This window comes from Pantherophis guttatus, chromosome 2 (genome assembly GCF_059756535.1).
Source record: "Pantherophis guttatus breed Tessera chromosome 2, ASM5975653v1, whole genome shotgun sequence".
NCBI classification, from domain to species: domain Eukaryota; kingdom Metazoa; phylum Chordata; class Lepidosauria; order Squamata; family Colubridae; genus Pantherophis; species Pantherophis guttatus.
In genome coordinates, this window is record NC_142064.1 from 216,641,409 (window position 1) to 216,662,404 (window position 20,996).

The 20,996-nt window shown below is 37.4% G+C and overlaps 2 protein-coding genes across 18 annotated transcripts in view; both read right to left on the minus strand.

The window, feature by feature from the left end:
* ACAD9 (acyl-CoA dehydrogenase family member 9) overlaps positions 1–6,843 on the minus strand; it is a 28,142-nt gene extending 21,299 nt beyond the window's left edge. Inside the window, exon 1 of the mRNA XM_034437888.3 lies at positions 6,543–6,843. Within this exon, the coding sequence (XP_034293779.2) occupies positions 6,543–6,668 (126 nt within the window). The 5' untranslated portion in view covers positions 6,669–6,843. The remainder of the gene's footprint in view (positions 1–6,542) is intronic.
* A 4,713-nt stretch (positions 6,844–11,556) lies between these two features.
* The window catches only part of IQSEC1 (IQ motif and Sec7 domain ArfGEF 1), a 298,864-nt gene continuing 289,424 nt past the window's right edge, over positions 11,557–20,996 (minus strand). For 14 of the 17 annotated variants that reach the window (XM_034437795.2, XM_034437789.2, XM_034437772.2 and 11 more), the window contains 2 exons: positions 16,081–16,130; positions 13,854–14,794 (listed from right to left, as the gene is read on the minus strand). In XM_034437795.2, the coding sequence (XP_034293686.1) occupies positions 14,210–14,794; positions 16,081–16,130 (635 nt within the window). In that variant the 3' untranslated portion in view covers positions 13,854–14,209. Of the gene's footprint in view, positions 12,716–13,853; positions 14,795–16,080; positions 16,131–20,996 lie in introns of those variants that run through there. The other 3 variants (XM_060688352.2, XM_060688354.2, XM_060688353.2) reach the window with 3 other exon arrangements.

A 20,996-nucleotide genomic window follows, 5' to 3' on the forward strand; every position in this document is an offset into this window, starting at 1 on the left:
CGGGTCATGGAGCGCTTTAAAGGTGATGACCAACATCTTGAATCGCACCCGGAAGACCACTGGGAGCCAGTGCAGCTCGCGCAGGAGGGATGTCACACGGGCACAATGAGTTGCACCCATAACCACCCGCGTGGCCGCATTCTGGACCAGTTGGAGCCTCCGAGTGCTCTTCAAGGGGAGCCCCATGTAGAGAGCATTACAATAGTCCAGCCGGGAGGTGACAAGGGCGTGAGTGACCGTGCGCAAGGCATCCCGGTCCAGATAGGGCTGCAACTGGCGAATCAGGCGAACCTGATAAAAGGCCCCCCTGGCCACGGCCGTCATATGGTCTTCTAAAGACAGCTGTGCATCCAGGAGGACACCCAGATTGCGAGCCCTCTCTGTGGGGGGCAAAGATTCACCCCCAATAGTCAGCGATGGCACCTGCTGACTATATTGGGACGCCGGCAGCCACAGCCACTCGGTCTTGGATGGGTTGAGTCTGAGCCTATTTCTCCCCATCCAGACCCGCATGGCCTCCAGGCAGCGAGACATCACATCAAGGGCATCGTTGGGGTGGTCTGGGGTGGAGATGTACAGCTGAGTATCATCAGCGTACAGATGATACTTCACCCCAAAACCACGGATGATCTCACCCAGCGGCTTCACATAAATGTTGAACAGAAGGGGCGAGATGACTGACCCTTGTGGCACTCCCCATGCAAGGTGCCTCGAGGTCGACCTCTGCCCCCCTGCCAACACAAACTGCGAGTGGTCGGAGAGGAAGGAGGAGAACCATCGCAGAACGGTGCCCCCTATTCCTAACCCTGTCAACCGCTGCAGCATAATACCATGGTCGATGGTATCAAAAGCCACTGAGAGATCTAATAGGACTAGGACAGAAGAACAACCCCTGTCCCGAGCCCTCCAGAGATCCACCAACGTGACCAATGCCGTTTCTGTGCTGTACCCCTGCCTGAAGCCCGACTGGTACGGGTCTAGATAGATGAAGCAGAAGTCTGCCTGTGTGGGCATGGTGAAGAGAGGTTGGCTGTGAAATATCTTCTTTTATGCCAGCTTTTGTACAGAAAACCAATTTGTTGGAGAAGGCTTGGGCAAATGTGAATGGCTGGACTTGTGTAAGTGGGTGCCTGAGATGGAAGCATCAGCCTGCTTTCAAACTGGTCAAGTGACAGATTGTTTGTGCAGAGGTGCTCTATTCTGGTAACTCCTCACAACATGGTCTTTTTCTGAACTATTTCTGGTCTATTACTCTCCTCAAAATGCAACATAAACCATCTGCCAGTCCGCCAGTCTTCTGTAAGACTGAAAAACCTCTATTTCCAAACAGACCACTTGACAGTTTGATGGGAGAGGAAGGATGTGGACTAAAGCTCCCAGGAGTGCTGCAGTCTACCAACCCACAACCTGGCCTATCTTTGGATGGAGGTATACCAATATTTCAAAAGACTAGTACACAGTTTTATTATTCTACAGTTTTATTATTCTGCTTGGGCTAGAAGGAGAAACTAGCAGAACTCCTGTTAACCTCTGCTCCCAAATATCCAAAACTAGATAAGTGTCAGACTTTGCAAGTGATTATAATGCCAAGAAATATGCTATAAAGTTTAGGCATTGCTTCTCTGTCATGGAAGTGAAACATGCAGATGAATCCATAGCTCTGAAAGATTTTACTTACCATACCTATACAGATGATGAATAATTTGGGTGATAGACAATCCTATGATATAGTTGCTATGGAGTTTAAATGCCTGCCCCATTCCCCACAACCAGCACCAATTTCTGGAGATGGCATAACAAGGAGTTCTAAAACCATGGAAAGTTGAGAGCACCCACACAGAACTCAATTCTCCGCACAATGATACTACTGTTAGTATGAAAAGTTTCTGAAAGTTTCAAAAGAATGAACAAATGTATACATTCAATGTTCTTTTCCCAGTGAAGGTCATCCAATAGAGTGACCAAGATTGTTTTAGTGCCAAATCTAGGACAAAAGCCTTATTGAAACAAACCTTGAAAGCCACAAGCAAGAATGAACAGAACTGATCTATTCTTTGCTTCAGAAGGTATATTCCTCAGTTATAACTACTTAGATCTGAATACAGCGATGATTCTTATTGGTCTCTGGTGTTTCTAAAATCTTTTTGAAAGGCTACATAATTGCTTAGACCAAGCTGGCCAGCCCTTCCTTACTAATTTGATATTAAACAGAAAGACTGAGCAATATTTAAAAGTACTTTGTAGATCTTTGCCTCAAGAAGTGATTTTGTCTGGGCTCAGAAATTAAGCAGAGACAGCCTTGCTTAGTATCTGAATAGAAGATACCGTATTATGTTGGGAAAGCAAAAAATTGAAGGAAACAATGGCAAACATTTTGTACCATTGCAAGAAAATATGCTTAGAGTTTACCAAGTTCACTAAGCCAACGTTTAGATTTTGGTATAGAAATATCCTTCCAGAAATATGTAATTACCTTTTTTATAACAAATCTAACACCATATATCTAAAATTCTTCAAAAATTGAGAGCACCAATTTTTAGAAAATAGTTTGATAATACATTAATATAAAGGTAAAGGTTCCCCTCGCGCATATGTGCTAGTCGTTTCCAACTTTAGGGCTCATCTACGTTTCAAAGCCGAAGAGTCAGTGCTGTCCGAAGACATTTCCATGGTCATGTGGCTGGCACGTCTAAATGCCAAAGGTGCACGGAACACTGTTACTTCCCACCAAAGGTGGCCCCTATTTTTCTACTTGCAATTTTTACGTGCTTTCGAACTGCTAGGTTGGCAGAAGCTGGGACAAGTAACGGGAGCTCACCCCATTATGTGGCACTAGGGATTTGAACCGCTGAACTGCTGACCTTTCGATCGACAAGCTCAGCATCTTAGCCACTGAGCCACTGCGTCCATTATTATACATTAATAATAATACATTAATATATTGACCCTTAATTTCCCTCTAGGAATCCAGTTCTCTATAGTAGTAATATCTAACTCATAAGAAAGTTACCAACAAAGGATAATATTTGTAGCCACCTACAAAATTACAAGACAACTAAAGCCCTTCAAAACGTCCTAAGTAAACTAAAAGACCCAGCAGCCCCAGAAGAAAAAACAGGAGTCATTTACACATATAGTGTAATGACTACAACAGCCACTATGCAGAACAAACAAGCAGAAGATTGACAGAACGCATCCATGAACACCAACTGTCAGATGTCATGATGAAAACTTTTGAATTTAACTACATATGAACTGACTTAACCATAGTTTCAATTGGGAAACTGTGAGCATCCTAGACTAAGCCAAGTCCAAAAATGCTAGGGAATTTTTAGAAGCCTAGCACTCTGGCAAATTAACCATCAATAGACACATAGACATAAACAACTACATACTATGCAGAAGAGACAATCAGCAAGCTAAAAGGGGAACAAAAAGACCCCAAACACCTCTCCACCAGCAATCAGCACCCAGATGAGCATAGATTCATGATTAACATCAGACCAACAATCAAGTAAATAATACCCCAATCAAGAGACTACCAAACAGTAAATAGCTCAGCCAAAGAACCTCCAAGACACCCACCAACACTGACAGCACAAGCCACTAGACTAGAAGTCTAGTCTAGTCTAGTCTGAGAGCAAACTCCACCCCCTACTAGCACTGATAATGTTACCTAGTTTGGGTAATGAAATAAATGTCTGCAAGAAAACAATCAAGCTCAGGGAGCACCAAAGCCCTGTCATAAGAAAGTTAACCTGTGCACTAGGATTCCTTCAGATTTATTCATCCCATGCATAGAAAGTAGAATAATTAAATGTTTTAAACATTCATTGAAAGGGTACAATAAATCCCCTTCCATTTCCCCCTCCCCCATACTTTTGGTGGACTAACCAAGTTTTTAAGCAATATAAAGCAGGGGTTTATACTGCCCCAGGTGTCGTCATGGTGGTGTCACATGACATATCGGGACTTTTCCCCACTTCGCTAAACCGGGTGGGGGCAGAGCCAGTACGTGACACATCCGGCCCGCAGGCTATGAGTTTGACGCCCATGGTATAAAGCAACTAACATTCCTTAAAATCCGAAGCCATCAATTGTGTAATATGGGCTACTCCAATTCTTTATTCCAAAGTTCTTATCATTGTAATTTTTTTTCTAAACCATGTTACTGTATATTTATTAAATTTATATTTGTTTATTTATTATTTATTAAATTTATATACCACCCAACTCTGGGCAGCTTACACCATAAAAACAGGAGTAAACATAAGGGTCCTTAATATCCTATTATCTGGCTAATACAATATTACAAATTGAAATGTTCTTATCCATCAGGTAGAATATATTCCTGGGGATTGGCTGCTGAATGTTAAAGAATGTTGGAATAGCAGGTTTTTCAATGCTCTCCTGGCTCAGTTGGGCCTTAAACATTTTTACAAAAATGACGTTTCTACAGAAATCTTCAGGATGCATTTTTATAATGTTGCATAATGTTGCTGTGAATCTTTGCATAAAGTTTATTTGTTCATTCATTTCAATATATTTACAGGTCCTCAGTGAACTACTACTTGTTCAGTGACCATTCAAAGTTACAAAGGCACTGAATGACTGGTACTTATGACCAGTCACCTCAGAGTTCTGGATGTCCAAGAACTTCAGCAGTCACATGATTGCAATTCAGAAACTTGGCAGCCTCCGAGGGAATGGGAAAGGCTGTTTTCGCCTTCCGCAGATACATAGGATCTGGAGCCAGGTAAGAAAGAAAAATGGCCCTACCAGGCCATCACGTGCCAGGAGCGGGGGTGGTGGTGGTGTTGCGCGCACATGCGCAGGGCAGGGCACTTAGAATTATGGGTGTGGGCATGCCCCCCCTCTCCTGACACGTGATAGCAAAACGGTTAGCCATCACTGACCTATAGCAGCACCACCTGCACTCCATAGCATATGCCCGCTTACGTGGTGCCAAAGGAGCCACCTGTAGGCCTTCCTGCATCTTACAGTAGTCATTCCTATCCTAGCTGCTATCTTAGCCTTCCCATACCAGAACTTACTTGTCCACTGGCCTGCTTGTGAGTCACCTGAGAGTTGCAACTTACTGCCAGTTCCTCATTGACTTTACTTGTTGGAGTTGGCAGAAAGTTGTGAGGAAATCCATGCTTAAAAACCATAATCCTCATTTAATAATGGCAAAAGGGACTGTTGTAATTAGCATTCTTAAGTGATGCGATCACTTGACATGCTTTATGACTGTATCAGCAATAGAAATTCCAATCCCAACTACCATTGTTAAAGAAAGACTATCTGTATTTATCTATTTATTTATTTGTATTTATTATTGAACCATTACTGGTTAATAAATTGATTGGCCATCTGAGTGGATTCTAATAAAAATCATCATGAAATTATATAGCACTAGCACTTAGTCTTATATACCGCTTCATAGTGCTTTACAGTCTTAAGCGGTTTACAGAGTCAACATATTGCTCCCAACAATCTGATCCTCATTTTACCGATCTCAGAAAGATGGAAGGTTGAGTTAACCGTGAGTCTGGTGAGATTCGATCTGTCAAACTGCTGGCAGCCGGTGATCAGCAGAAGTAGCCTGCAGTACTGCACTCTAACCACTGCACCACTGCGGCTCATCTATGCGTGGATCCCTCCCTTCCCAAACGTAGCTTCAGTTCATTTATTTCAAGTTGCTACCATATCTAACGTCTACAAGTAGTCCTCAACTTACGACCACAATTGAGCCCAAAATTTATGTTGCTAAGTGAGAAATTTGTTACGTGAGTTCTGCCCCATTTTGCAATTTTTCTTGCCGCATTTCTTAAATAAATAACTTCAGTTGTTAAATTAGTATCACGGTTGTTAAGTCAATCTGGTTTCCTCATTTACTTTGTCAGAAGGTTGCAAAAACTGATCACAAGACCCCAGCACACTGCAACCGTCGCAAGTGTGAGACAGCTATCAAGCATCCGAATATAAATCATGCGACCGTGGGGATGCTGCAACCATTGTAAGTGTGAAAAAATGGTCATAAGTTACTTTTTTCAGTGCTATTACCTTCAAACGGTCATTAACCAAACTGTTGTAAATCGAGAACTAGCTGACCAGAGCTACTGCCTAAAATTACAAACTTTGAGATCTGAGTTTGACAGGAAACACCAGAGAGAAGGAAAGGTGTTTTTTTTTTCTAACTTTAACTTGAGAATCCCAAAGGTGCTTTTTCAAGAGCCAACTGGGCTTTCTGATTTTTCTTTGAAGGTGTTTCTCTTCTCATCCAAGAAGCTCCTTCATCTTTTGGATGAGAACCGGAACGTCTTCAAAGAAAAACCAGAAAGTCCAGTTGCCTCTTGAAAAAGCACCTTTGGGACAACCATGACCTGGATGACTGAGAATCTCCATAGGCATCTAACTTGAGAGACACCACCCGCAGTTAAAAAGCCAAGGGATTCCTGAGATGCTGGAAACCTGGGTCTTCCCTTAAACCCCCAAGGTCCCCCAGCCCAGGGAAACCGCGAAGCTTTCGGCGGCCTCACCTCTTGGAAGTTCCCCAGGAAAAGCTCCTTAACAAAAGCGGGCCGAGGGCAGCCGGTGCGAAACAGCCTGGCCCCGGGTGGGAGCGCCGTTCGCGCCGCTCGCAAAAGCAAAGCGAGCCCACTCATGTCTCCAGCAAGCAGCTCGTCCTCTTGGCACCGACGGCGAGGAAACGACCGGCGCACGTTAATGACGTAACGTCGAATGGCCCGTTCCAAGGCAGCCCACGTTGCCCGCACCCGTACGTGAAGAGGCGGTGGGAAGGTGTGCGAAGTTCAGACGTCTAGCGCTCATGTACGAACGGATGGGAAGGGAACCAGGGCGAGCTTTAGGCTTGTGTGGAAATGAAACCTAGATTTTGGATCTGCAGCGGTTGATTTTGACTTTTGCTGCAAAACCTTTGGGAGGCTTCTCGGCTCCATCTCATTTTAGCTGTTGTAAAAGAGTCGTAGAACAGCTGTCTGTGGCGTATTAGCAATAGCACTTAGACTTGTATACCGCTTCACAGCGCTCTCTAAGCGGTTTACAGAGTCAGCCTATTGCCCTCAGCATTTGTTCAGCCTGTCTCGAAACATTCTGAATGTTTGATCTTTATTTATTCTTTATTATTACATTTTCTCACGTCCTTTCCCTCCCAGAACTGGGAATCGTGATGTTCTGTATTTACATTTGCACTAACGCCAATGCCTTTCTCACGTCATTGGTTTTATGTCTTCAGTGGTTCGTTTTGTGCTATTTTATTTATGTGTTGTATTTCCTAATAGTAAATTAAACAAACAAACAAACAAACAAAGGAGCAGCCTGAACTTGCTTTTTCGTCCCTGTCTCAAAAATAAATAAATAAAAGTAAGGCTTATAGTAAAGTAGGTCTGCTTTGGACTGTTATAGTGTATTGAATCCTAAATTTGTGGTTCTTAGGAATGCGAGATAGTTTCTGTCTGGTTGCTTGACTCCACAACTCTAGGCACTTTACAGTTTTGTAAAAAACATGCATAAAGGAAATAAATATTATAGCTGACCGGGAGACAGAATTGAAACCAAAACGGTTCAACCCATGAGCTGGGAAAACAACGAGGTATCTGACAGTTGTATTTAACATGTTACAGTGTGCTCAATTTTTCTTGTAGAAGTAATCAATTTGGAAGAGTAATTTTTAGCAGAAAAAGTGCGAACGTTTTCTATTACAGCTTTCTGTTAACAAGTTTAGTATGAGATAATTGTTCTTCCTTCTGTTACTCGAATATTTTGAAACTTTATTTTCTTAATGATCTATTTTGAGATAAAGGTAAAGGTTCCCCTTGCACATATGTGCTAGTCGTTCCGACTCTCGGGGGCGGTGCTCATCTCAGTTTCAAAGCCGAAGAGCCAGTGCTGTCCAAAGACATTTTTAAAATGTATTTTGTATTTATGTATTTTTAATGTATTTTATGTATTATGTATTTTGAGATATATAAAACCATATTTTTAAATTATCTATTGTTTGGTGATTCATCCTTTTAAATAAGAGTTAACCTATTTCAACAACATTTATTAAGAGATTTCCATATATTATTCAGAACAGAGAACTAAAATTAATTTTATGATTAAATGACTAAAAAGCTGTCTTTCAGTTTAATGTGATGCTTTGTGTAAGTCATATCTTCACACTGTTCAATTAACAAATGTGATTTTTTTCTCACCATTTAATAATAAATTCTTTGATAGCCAAACTAAAAATCTCATCTTTGTTCCAATTTTTAGAGAGAGAACCAGAGTGCATATGATAAAATTTTTTCATTTATTTCACAAAATATTTGCAAAAATGCATAATTAAAAAGTACAGTGGGCAGGAATGTTAGAAAAGTGGTCAATGGAAAAATACACATATATTCATGGGAAAAATAAATTTCCAGTTTTGAAAATATTGATGCAATTATTAATATATTGATCTCAGTGACTTGATGGATTTCTGTTGTTGTTTCATAAAATATGATTACAGGTAGTCCTCAATTTAGAACCTTTCATTTAGTGACTATTTGAAGTTTACAGTGGCACTGGAAACAATGACAGCAATAGCACTTAGACTTATATACCGCTTCACAGGGCTTTTACGCCTCTCTCTAAACAGTTTACAGAGTCAGTATATTGCCCCCAATAATCTGGCTCCTCATTTTATCAAACTCTGAAGGGTGGAAGACTGAGTCAATCTTGAGCTGGTAAGAATCGAACTTTGGCAGTTGACAGAATTAGCCTGCAATACTGCATTCTAACCAATGAATAGCTCTCTCATGACCATTTTTCATACAATCATTGCATGTCCCCATGGTCATGTGATCAAAATCCAGACTTTTGGCAACTGGCTCATTTATGACACTAGCAGTGGCCTGGGCTCATGTGATCATCTTTTGTAACCTTCTGACAAGCAAAGTCAATGGGGAAGCCAGATTCTCTTTATAACTACAGTGATTCACTTTATAATTATGCCAAGTAAGGTCATAAAATGGGGCAAAACTCACTTAACTGCCTTGCTTACCAATAGAAATTTTGGGCTCAATTGTTGTAAATCGAGCTTTTAACTTTAAAAGCACAATGAAAAATATAGAAAATGAGCTATTTAGAAAATTAGTAAAAGCTTATTACTATGCTGAATAAATACTGTTGTAGTACTTTGTTATGTCATGCTGGATTCACCCAGCATCTGAAAGGCTGGAATATTCATTTTTAGCAGTTAATAAAGAATTGCTATAACTATAATCTCCTTTTCACAATAAATTCTGCAATTGTTTAGAAGCACCTTTCAAAATGGAAGCAAAACACGAGTAGAGGGGAAAATATCAATCAGGTTCATGGACTGTTCTCCCTTTCTTCAGAATTTACGCCTTTTCTAGAGACTATTTTCTAACTTAGTTTTTTGTTTCCCATTTCTTTCTGATGAGGTGCAATGGAACACTGGTTTATCAGCCTTTCTTTACAATAGTGAATAGAAATAGAAATTCAGATTTTTTGTGAAAAGCCTCTAATGTGAATGCAACACAATTTATTTATGGAGTTTATAAGATGGAAATTGTAAAACATTCTGTAGTTACTCAGATACTGGATCAAATTAATACTGTTTTAATAAATATGCTGCCTGAGCAAAACCTTTATTTTAATTTATTTCCTGTGATTTTCTTAAGGCTTAATACCTTTGAGTTAGTGATTGTCCCCACTTATGTTGTTCCTATCTGACCACCAATAAGATATGTGCTTTATAATAGCTTGAAAAAATTATTTTGTGCACAGGAAGGAATGGGAAATTATTTGGAAATGTAGATAAAAGGGGCAGATAATTCCATTCCTCACTATCCTGCCAGCTGAAGAAGTTTCTTGGATGAGAAGTGAAACGTCTTCAAAAGAAAAAACAAAGTCCAGTTGCCTCTTTAAAAAGCACCTTACTGATACATCTTCCAGCAATACTGTTCCAGTGAATCATTTTGGCAATTGTTATGTCATTTATAGCCAGTTTATGTGATCTTGCATGAGCTGAGTGTATTATCTATTATTTCTTCCGCTTCTCCACACACTCTGCACTTTGAATCATTTAATGATTTTTCAAATCTGGCAGATTTTTTTCAATTCTATTCATTAGTTCAACTAGCTGGCTCTTGAGCAGCCAAAATCAAGCCTACAGTTTCTTTTTTTATGTTCTTTTTATCATTAATATTAACATCAACATTATTAATATTCCTTATGATTATAAGGGAACAGTAGTTGATGTGAAGCAGAGGATCTAGTGAGATTGCATGATAATAATGTACACTGAAGATGGCATTTAATTTTGTTGTACGAGGTGCAATGACAAAGTAAACTAAACTAAACTAAACTAATACTATGTACATTATTGAATCCATTATCTGAAATGAATGAATAAATGCAAGCAATTCTTTCCTTATTTTGAATGTAATTCTTCTCCTTGAAACAATGCAAAATGAGATGTCCAAGAATTAAAGTGGCATAAATAATTTTATTCAATTAATATGAAAAAATATATGTTCTACAAAGAATGAGAAACTGGGTGAGTTCAAAGTGATTTATTTGATTTCCCACATAATCACAGTTATAGTTTAACAACAATAAAGTCTGATACTACTTACAAACATATGCATATTAAAATGAAAGCACTCCTTCTTTTCCAACAGTTACAAAATCTCTTGAATCTCCCTTTACAGAAGCTTCTCATGAGCATGATGTTTCTTAAAGTCTTTTTAACAGTCTGCATTCAATCTAATTCTAACAGTTTAATACTATTCAAAGCTGGGATTTAGTTCCTAGCAGAGACAGTTACTGTGTGTAACCTGAAAAGTGACTGCAGACTTATATTAATACTAATTTACACACTATATACAGTTTAGAGAATTAATTATTCTTCCTACTTGGTCCTGTTTCCACTCCCTTTTTCCCTCCTTCAAAATTGTATCTTATGATTGGTCATTTTTTCTTTGAACTATGTACACACTTTTTTTGCAGGCAAGGTGTGATGATATTTTACAAATGGAAACAGCAAAACTCATGCTTAATTGCAGAAAATGCACAGCTGTATATGAAACAGCAAGTCAACATGTAAAGTGTCATTGTTAAGTAGCTGCTGACCGCTTTTCAGCTCATTTAAAAATTAAGAAACGAGGTTTCAGCTGCATGCAGTGCTTGATGGGAAAAATCATCCTACAAGTTATGCTGTAAGACTTAGCAATACAAGACATTTACATTATAATAGGATAACTTTGGTTTTCTTTACATTGATTTACATTTCATTCTTAATTAAAAGAAATATATAATTGATGGTTGTCCCAGAAAAGATATTTTTACAAGGTCCATTTTTCTTACAGTTTTCACTGAGAGAAAGAGATGCGGTTCAGTAGTGCTTTATACTGCTTTTTAATCAATAAGGAAAACATAATTAAAACTTTCCAATATCTTTTAAAAAGTTAAATTTATTTTCTTCAGTAGCATATAAATCGTAATAATGATTACTTTCATTTTCCAAAACATGGAAAAGTATTTTTCTTTTTTACTTTTAAACCTAAAGGTAATTCTCTTCCTTGGATGTTTTGTCTAAATGGCAATAACACTGGATTTTTATGCAATAACATATTAATTGAATGGGTTTATTGATTATTTTTTTTATATTTGCTAATCATCAAAATTTGTGATGATTACTTTTTCTGTATAATTATAAAAGATAAAACTTGTATCTAACTAAATGCATACGAATCTATAAACCTAAAATCTTTGATTTTCCTGGAATATCAAAACAATGAGTATAAAAGATGGACAGCATTTTTAAAATATGCAATAGATAATACAGATATTAATGCTTGAAATGTAAAATAATGACTATCCAGCCCATTGCTTTGAGTTTGATATATGCAAATTAGACAATGAGCAACATAAAGGAAAAAATGTCCTATCTTATCTTTTCTGGAACAACTTATAAGTTACAATTCAACTCTACTATTGGTACAAAGGTTTGAAGAAAAGCTTACATATTTAAATATGTTAACACTTTACTTCAACTAATATCAACAGTAACACTGAAATACTTTGCAAATATACGTTATGGAGAGTGTAGCCTCAATACTACTAACATTAGATGACATGCATACAGTTGTATTATTCCTTATAAGAAGAAAACCCAAATTTAAATGTGAAGAGATCCTTAGGTTGTGATGTTCCCTCTTAGGTAATCTGCACAATCTAGGACAGCTTGGATGATAACATTCTTTTTATTTAAATTTCCTATGAAGTTAAATTAGATGGAGGGAAAACCAAAGACAGGAAAAGGTGGTGTATATTGCATAAGAAATAATTTTCGAATTTAAACATCAGACTCTCTTAAGTGGTTGTTTCTGGTGAATGAAAGTTAACAAAACTACTGATCTTATTTTTGCTGGTACTCCATATAATCCATATATTAGAAAGTGAGGGAAGAAAACTGGAGATCAGAAATCACCAATATAGGGAACTTGTTTCATACGTTATGACTTCTTTCAGAAGCAATAATCGGTTTTTGTTTGGCTTTACCCATCTTTCACGGGAACATTTTTCCTCCTCTTCTTTTAAATCAACATTCAGAATTCTGCTGGTGCAGCTCTGCGGATCCTTTTGTTTCTGCCTTTTAGATGTAAAGTCGTGATTGAGGTGGCTCAAAATGCTGAAACTACAAAGTATGCTCCATGTATGATTTTATTTTATTTTTTTAAAAAAATAGGATTTAGGTTTACAAAGAAATATATGGTCTTGCAAATGACTCAGTACAACACATAAGCAACAACAGCACAGTTGGATTTTACAAGATGTCTTAGACTAACTGGACTATGACAGTTTGAGCATAGACTCAGCCTGCTGAGTGCTGGATAAAACTAACAAATGTGATGAGAAAAATGGTGAGAAAATCCTGCTGCCAGCACATGGCTACATGGAATTACAGTTATAAAAATCTATACTCAATACTAAAATAAACTTTCAAGTTTCTGATTGCTTTCATGTGGAAAAAAAATCTGAAGTTTTCATTGATAAAAACTGAGTATTAAATGGTAAAGAGGCAATGTGGCTGAAAAGAATGGATGTTGGTTATTTCAGGGTCTGAGATGAATGTTCATGCAGCGTATGTAAATACCTTCTATGTAAATCTTCATGTGTATTTATTAAAACATACACAAATACAAAAGAAATGTAAACTATGTAAGTTCACAGTTATCACAGCCTTTAAAGTGTCTAAGAACTGGAGGAACCAAAATGTAGAGAAAACCTATAGTAAAGGTTGTCTCGTGTTGCTACTTTATAGTTACTGCATCTTAACTAGTTTGCTTACCTGAAATAGCAGAGCAGTTATAATACTGAATAAGTATATTATTATACTAATAGAGTACAAAGCATATTTGATTGCAACAGTTATATGCTATGTTATTTGGCACATTTTGCAAAGATTGCTTAAAGATTTTATTTTCTCAAGTCCAGAGAACTTTCAATGAGTACTGAAATGCCTGGAATTTGTTCTTTAGTTTTTTGGTCTACACTTCCATTTGCTACTCATCTATTTTACTGCCCTTTATCAGTAAGGGAAATTATGGAAAAGTATATATTGCTAGCTTTTGGACTGAAAAAGCTTTTTCTAAGCATAAATGTTAGCTATACAGTGTCTGTCTGTCTGTCTCTCTCTTTCTGTATATATATATATCTATATGTCTATATTTATATATTTATATTACATAGAGTTTACTTACGTATTTTCATCAACCATATGAGGTCTACTTTTTTTGCCCATTGTAAATTAAAGAGCAAGAATGCCACATTAATTTTATTTCATAGTTTTCCTTTTATTTTGAGTAAGTTATGTTTTCATTACTTGTTAAAAATGGTCATACGGATGAAAAAAGGTAGCTTAACGTTTTCAGCAAGCAGCATATTTTCAAGGCTACTAGAGAAAAAGGAGGGAAAAGGTCACCACCGAACTGTAAGACCAGCACTGTGAGGTTAATATGCATTGATCCATTGAATCCTTAAGGCAAAGGAGTCAATTAAGTTGCTTCTGGTTCGGATCTTTTAAAATAAATTAAAAAAATAACCAGAATTATAGGCTGCTTCTGTTTCCTGCAAGTGCCTTTACATCTAGGCCTAGAGCTACAGCTGTGGCTGGGTGGCTGGCTGGCTTCTAGACTATTGTGCTGATGCCGCTATGCTTGGGCTTCGTGCTGGCTGAAGTAGAGGGGGCTACTGGCTGTGCATGGTGATGGGAAGCATGGGAAGGATGTGCCAAATGAGGAGGGGGCAAGGGAGGATGGGGAGCGTGGGAATATGGGGTGTGGGAATGTGGCAGGTACGAATGCTGGGCATGAGCTACATGCTGCGAGTGCGGCCCATGATGGTACTGGTGCGGATGCTGGATGTGCTGGGGTGGATGATAGTGATGGTGATGGTGATAAGGAGGTGGGTTCTGCATATGGCAGTACTGAGAGTGATGGCTGTGCACTTGTGCCTGGGTCTGCCCTTCAGCCGGACCCGGGTGGTGCATGGCAGGAGGATGTTGAGAGTGCTGCGGGTGTGACATTATGGGAGGGTGCTGAGGTGGCAGTGGTGGGCCGGATGCTAAATGGCCTTGGGGAGGCTTTCCTCGCTTACTACCAAATAAGGACCCTAGTAGTGAGGAAGAATTAGGCATAGTCTGGTGAGGGCGAGATGGACACTCTCGGGTTGATGTAGCTCTTCGGCGCATATGAGGACTGCTAATGATGGACCCCTAAAAAGAAATTAATAGAAAATAAAAATTAAAAAAAATCTTAAAAATATGTGTAAAAGAAAAAGTTCACAGTGACCATCATGTTTTCTTTAAAAGCTCATATGGAGAAATAGCTTTATGAACTGCAGGAGAAATCTCTTTCTTTTTCTGCCAATTTCTTTTTTCAAGTTATAAGTGGGAAGTACTAAGTATGATCCATTAACAAATACTGGTGGCTTTCTTAAAATAAAGAACCCTGAAATTATTAAATAATAAAGAGTAATCAGTTACCACAAAATCTTTGATTTTGCTTTACATTCTTTACCCTACTAAAATATAGTCATGTTATTTATTTTTCTCTTCAAGGACAAAAATATATACAGTTATGTTGAATTAACCTGAAGGCAGTTACACACTATTAGTAGTCAGATTTCATGATAAATTTTCAATAGAATTATAATTAAAATAGCCTGTTCCTCTTTGTAATGTAGAAAATAAATATTTTTTTGCAAATGGATTGCTTCTATCTTTTTGCAGGCTGATGTGCTGCCTAGTATTTTCAACTATTTATATCTTTTAGCTATCCAACTTTCTTGTTAGTCTCTGGATGCTTTTGTTTTCTTTACAATTAACTGCAGATGCTTTGTGTGCTATATGTGGACTGCACTCTATTCAGTTTTAACATACATACATACATACATACATACATACATACATACATACATACACACCCACACCCACACACACACAAATTTGCAGGCTGAATTCAAAGACATGAACAGTATATAAATGGTTTGAAGATGAATGAAATCTCATGAAATCCACATTGAATTCACCTGTTTTATATGTTTTCTTTTCCCATGCCCTATCTATGCAATTCCATGATGTCACGACTGCATACATTTCACAATTTAACCAGAAAGTAAGCAATGTGAATGACTAAGCATGAATTCAATACTTTGCATTAAATAACAAACAGCACAATAAGTGCACTGTGTAACAAAGAATCATTGGGCCTTTACACAGGGACCAGAGTGACAGTGGCAAAAGGGCACATCATATTCATTTAGTCATGCTTGCAGGAACAGAAGGGGAGAACAGCAGCTGAAATAAAAAAATGATGCATGATCTAAACAGACCAGAAGTAGTGTTGGTTTTTAAAGGCTAAAACTATAAAGCCTTGGCATGCATTTTATTTGAGGCAGGCAGGTTGTATGTTAGAAGAAAAAAAGAGCAAAATATGTATATAAAATAAAGGTTTGAAATGCACATCACATCCAGCTAGACATCAGTAACTTCCTACTTACTTCCATATTGCTGTCTAGCGATCCTGCACTGCTGCGACGCCCACGCTTGCCTGCCCAGGACATGCAATACCATAGATTAGAGACCAAGACAAGACCTGGGGAATCAATAGCCACTTTCCCTAATGCATTGCAGGACTTTTTTCTGGCAGCCTGAAGATTAATTTTGCATGTTGTGATAGCTCAGGAATAGTTATAGAACTACACAGTTAAAATTAAACTCCACGCACACTGACTCAAAAGCAATTTCTCTATTTTTCAGTGGGCCTCGTGCTCAGGTAATAATGTAATTTATACTGCCTGGAAGTCGATGAGGAAATTTCTATTTTAATGTGGCTGAATCCAGACTTATGGAATGGTACTTAATTTAATCATCAATAATTTTATGTTTCATGGATTTCAATGATACATGCTTTAAATATGACCAAGTCTGAACATAACTCATGATTTATAATGAAAAAAATAGAAGTTAAAGCCACTAGTTTCATTATAAATTTGTCTTATATGTATTTTTGTGGAGATCTATGGGCATTTTAAAATATATTCATAATTATACATATGAACAATTGTCTGTCTATGTGTGTGTGTTATCCTGTAAAATGTTTATATAAAATGGCCATATTGGATTGGATTTAATTTTTTTAAAAATAATGATTATGCATTTTTCAAAATCTATTTAAATATTTTTAATCATACTCAAGGATTTCAAGTATGGCGACTGCATTTTGACTTATAGATTTGCTACTATTACATGATAATTATGTGAAAGATAATAGATTTCATATAATCATGGCAAAGGAAACTAAATTTAATTTTACATACAAAAATAATTAATCCAATGTTATGTTCAAGACTTGTTTGTTCACTGTGCAATGCTTATACATTTACATGGATTTACAATATTTTTTAAAGATGGGTGCTCAGATCCGATACTTCACACTAAAAGTTTGTTGGGTGCCCATTCCTAGCATATGGGAACCCACTCACCCTTGAAAAAAACAGATTCCAGGACACCTCTATAGTAATTTTACTTTATATGAAATGTAACATTATGCCATAATAATGATAATTTATTCAACTTGCATGCCATCCAACTCTCAATGACTCAGAGTGGCTCTAAATTTAAATTGAAAGGAGGAAGAAGACCCAAGTTAAATATTAGAATTGGGAATGTGCCAACTGTGGAAACAGCATGGAAATAAACAAAAGCCCCAAAGTGTTGTTCAGGTAGTAATGTTCGATATTTCTTGTTTTGCCCTCAAGATATACTTTCTGTCTTAAGAAGTCCTGCCTTATTAAATGTGAACGAAGACTTAGAATAAAAGGGGATAAGGGCAATTAATTAATGACTTTATGATAATTCTGAGCATTACAATGGTTATTGTCTAGCAGCCAAACAATAATGTAAAGATGGATGTATAATATCTGCTTCTATATGTAGCAGTTAACAAAATATAGAAAGTCAAGCTCAAAGGGACAAGAAGGAAGCATTCTACTTCTTACTTTAAAAAAGTCAGAGTGAATTCCACAAGAATGAAATTGATGCATAGTGAGTATATGCTAGTTCAATGATACAGAAGAAAAGTTTCAACAGAAAAAAAGTGTGAGATTGTAAGGTCTGAGACACTATGCAATACCCTTTATTGTTTATACAGAATATTATATATATATATATATAATTATTATATAATTATATGGTGAATATAATTTATCACTGGCCAGTTTAAAATATTGGTTTAAAATAAAAATCTGCCACTCAAATGTTACTTTCCACAATAATAAGCTATTCCATATTATTCTGTGTAATGTATTTTCAATTTTTTTTTTAAAAAAAAGAAGGACAGTCTGGTATTCATCGTATTTTTACTTACAAATGTGCAAAGCCTTTCAAAGAACTGCTTTATATCACATGGCAGCGTGTACAATGAAAATTTCTTCTTCAGATAATTAAAGAAGATATTTCTTTTTCTGGGAACCGAAGTAATAGGTAAAGGGAAGAAGCAGGCATATGAAAAAGATAGAGCTACCTTTATGAATCTAGGAATCATGGTTTTTAGGCACAATCACATGTTACAAAGCATATCTTTCAAAGGATTTGCACAACTCTGTTAAAATATTTGTCAAGTTAGGTTTCTTTCAAACAGGCATGTTTGAAAGGCATGTTTCCTTAGAAAATCTCCATTTTAGAATTATAGTTACTGTAAGACCTATTTCATAGCCCATACAAGTCCTAAAGTTAGTACTATATGATAAAAGTCTGAATGAAGTTACATGCTGTCCTAAATCAGTTTATTTTATTCATTAAAATTTTATGCCACTGCATGCCACTGATGCAGAGCTTTGGCCAGTTTACAATATAACTGAATTACTGAATGCACTTTCATACATTTTAGGATTAATTTTAAAAAAATGTTTAAGATAAAAAAATCTCAGTCCAAACTAATACTTCTATGTTAGTTCTGAAATATTTTAAGGTGGCCTGTTCCAGTTTCTATTAATGATTCAGTTTTTATATGATAAACAATGTGGTAAACAATATAACGGTATGATAAAAGTAAAATTTGATTAATCTCACAGAGATCACTCATGTATTAAAAATTAATATTTGTGGTTTCAGTGTAAGTTGTGCAAAGATTTTTCAACTCTTTATTGAATCTACTGATCTACCAATGAGATTCGACTGAGAATGTAGAATAAAATGTTGCAAAATAGAAGCTTCAGGATTTTTAGTCACTTTTTTCTATGGTCCAACCCCACTTCCAATTGTAGTTCAGCATTCTGTGCCACTAGCTGTGCTCACTCCTCACTGTGATATTCGGAGGTGGTTGGGATTTGCAATTTTTATGAGGATGTCTGTAAAAACTGTTCTCAATCCCAGTTCCACGAACTCCTTGATTTATTCCTTTATTTTTAAGCAATGTCTATTGAAGACGTTTTAAAATAAATTCTTAGTATCAATCAGAAAATGACTGATGCACAAGGAAAGTTGCTATCCTTTTAGCATCTATCTCCCATAGCCCTCCTTTTCCAGTTTCCTTAGAATTCTGGGAGTTCAAGTCATTTTAATGTTGCCAACATTGGCAAACATTAATCAGTTGTATTCTCTCCTTTATGCAGTTTTCATTAGGGTTTTTTTATTTCCTCTCTAATGTTTCCTTTGGGTAATTCAGCAAACTACACAGTCACTTCAGGTTTGCCCTCTTGTGCATGGATAGTGATGTTCTGGGTCACAAGTGCAAGCAAGAAAAATGGAGTCAGAAAGGAGAGATATGATGCTTGTAACCTAAAAGTACATTTATGGTATTGGGGATATTACTTATTACTATAATAGACAAAAAGCCTATACTGTGATAGAAAACCAAAAGGAATTCTCATTATTCCTTTGTCCTGAGAAGCCTCAGAAATAGTTAATGTGACTGGCAAAGAACAAATAAAACATTAAACATATTGTGCAATAGAAAGCAGAAGATCAGATGATTCTCAACCTCAACAGTTTAATAAAGGTATTTACTATCTTACTATCAAATCCAACTCCTAGGTGAAGCAATTTATTTCTAATTTCTATTTTAAAAATCTTACATTTTTATTGTTACATGCAACCCCAAATCTCTTTATATAAACAGTCTATCGAAAGTGCCATTGAAAAAGCCATCTTGATATTGTTAAAATTTTTTATTTACTTTATATATTAAATTATATGCCTTCTATCTCACTCAGCAAAGCAAGATTTTGGTAAAGAAGGGGAGATTTCAGAAAAATTAACATATTCCATGCACATTGAATGTTTTTAAGTTTTCTTCTACATAAAGTTTATTTCATATGTATTTTGGGGAGTTACCCTAAATAACAAAAAAATAAAACGAATCATAATTTTACTAGCAATTTAGCAATTACTGTGAGTCAAAGAATTTTCATGACATATATCCTGTGCAGGTTGACTATTATTACAATACATCAACTGCAGAAACTGATAATTTGGGGTCTGTAAACAACTGGAGGACTCCAAAAAGACACTAAATGATCATCTGTCAAATACGCTCTAGTAGTTTCTCCATTTAAATTTAAGATTTGATTCGTGTGTGTATCTACCTCTCTTGTAGCAGAATAAGTCAGTGGTGGGCTCCAATTTTTTTAACAATCGGTTCTCTGACCCAATGACTGGCTGGGTGGACATGGCGGGGGGGGATAATGTGACTGAGTGGGCATGGCCAACTCTACATCACTTGTGTGGGTGGTACCTGTTTGGGATAAGCAGGTTGGGGAGGGAATCCAAGGGTTTCCAGTGGGGGGGGGGGGCGGAAAGAAAGAAAGATCCAATCTGTTTGTGTGTGTATGTGTGTGCGTGTGTGAGAGAGAGACTGTGTCAAGCTAGACTGGGAAAGCTGGCCGTGAGAGGAAAAGGAACTGGGTAAACTGGACCCAGATGTTTCCTGGGTTCCCTCATCCCAGAAGCAGAAACCTCGCACTCTCCCCTCTCTGCTAGCCCTAGAGAGGGAGAAGGGGGCAGAGGTGGTTGCTAGCAGGGAGAGTGCCACACAGAAACGGGAGCACACAGAAACGCCACCCCCTTCTCCCTCTCCGTCTCCATTGCTGGGTGATCCTGTGTAAAGAAGGGGGCTAAGCAGAGGGGGAAGAGTGCTTTTTTGGACCCTTGTCAGGCCATTTTTCAGGCTGTTTTCAGGCCATTTTTCAGGCAGATTTTGGCCAGAAAACATCTTAAAAAATGGCCTGAAAATGGCCTGAAAAAGGCCCTGGTTTTGGGGCCATTTTCAGGCTGGTTTTTGGACAGATTGTGGCTGGAAAAACGGCCTGAAAATGGCCCCCAAAGGCCTGAAAACGGCAGAAAATGACCCCAAAACCAGGTGGGGGCAGGTGTGGGGCCAGCTGGTGGTCTGTTTTGCCAGTTCTCCCAACCACGC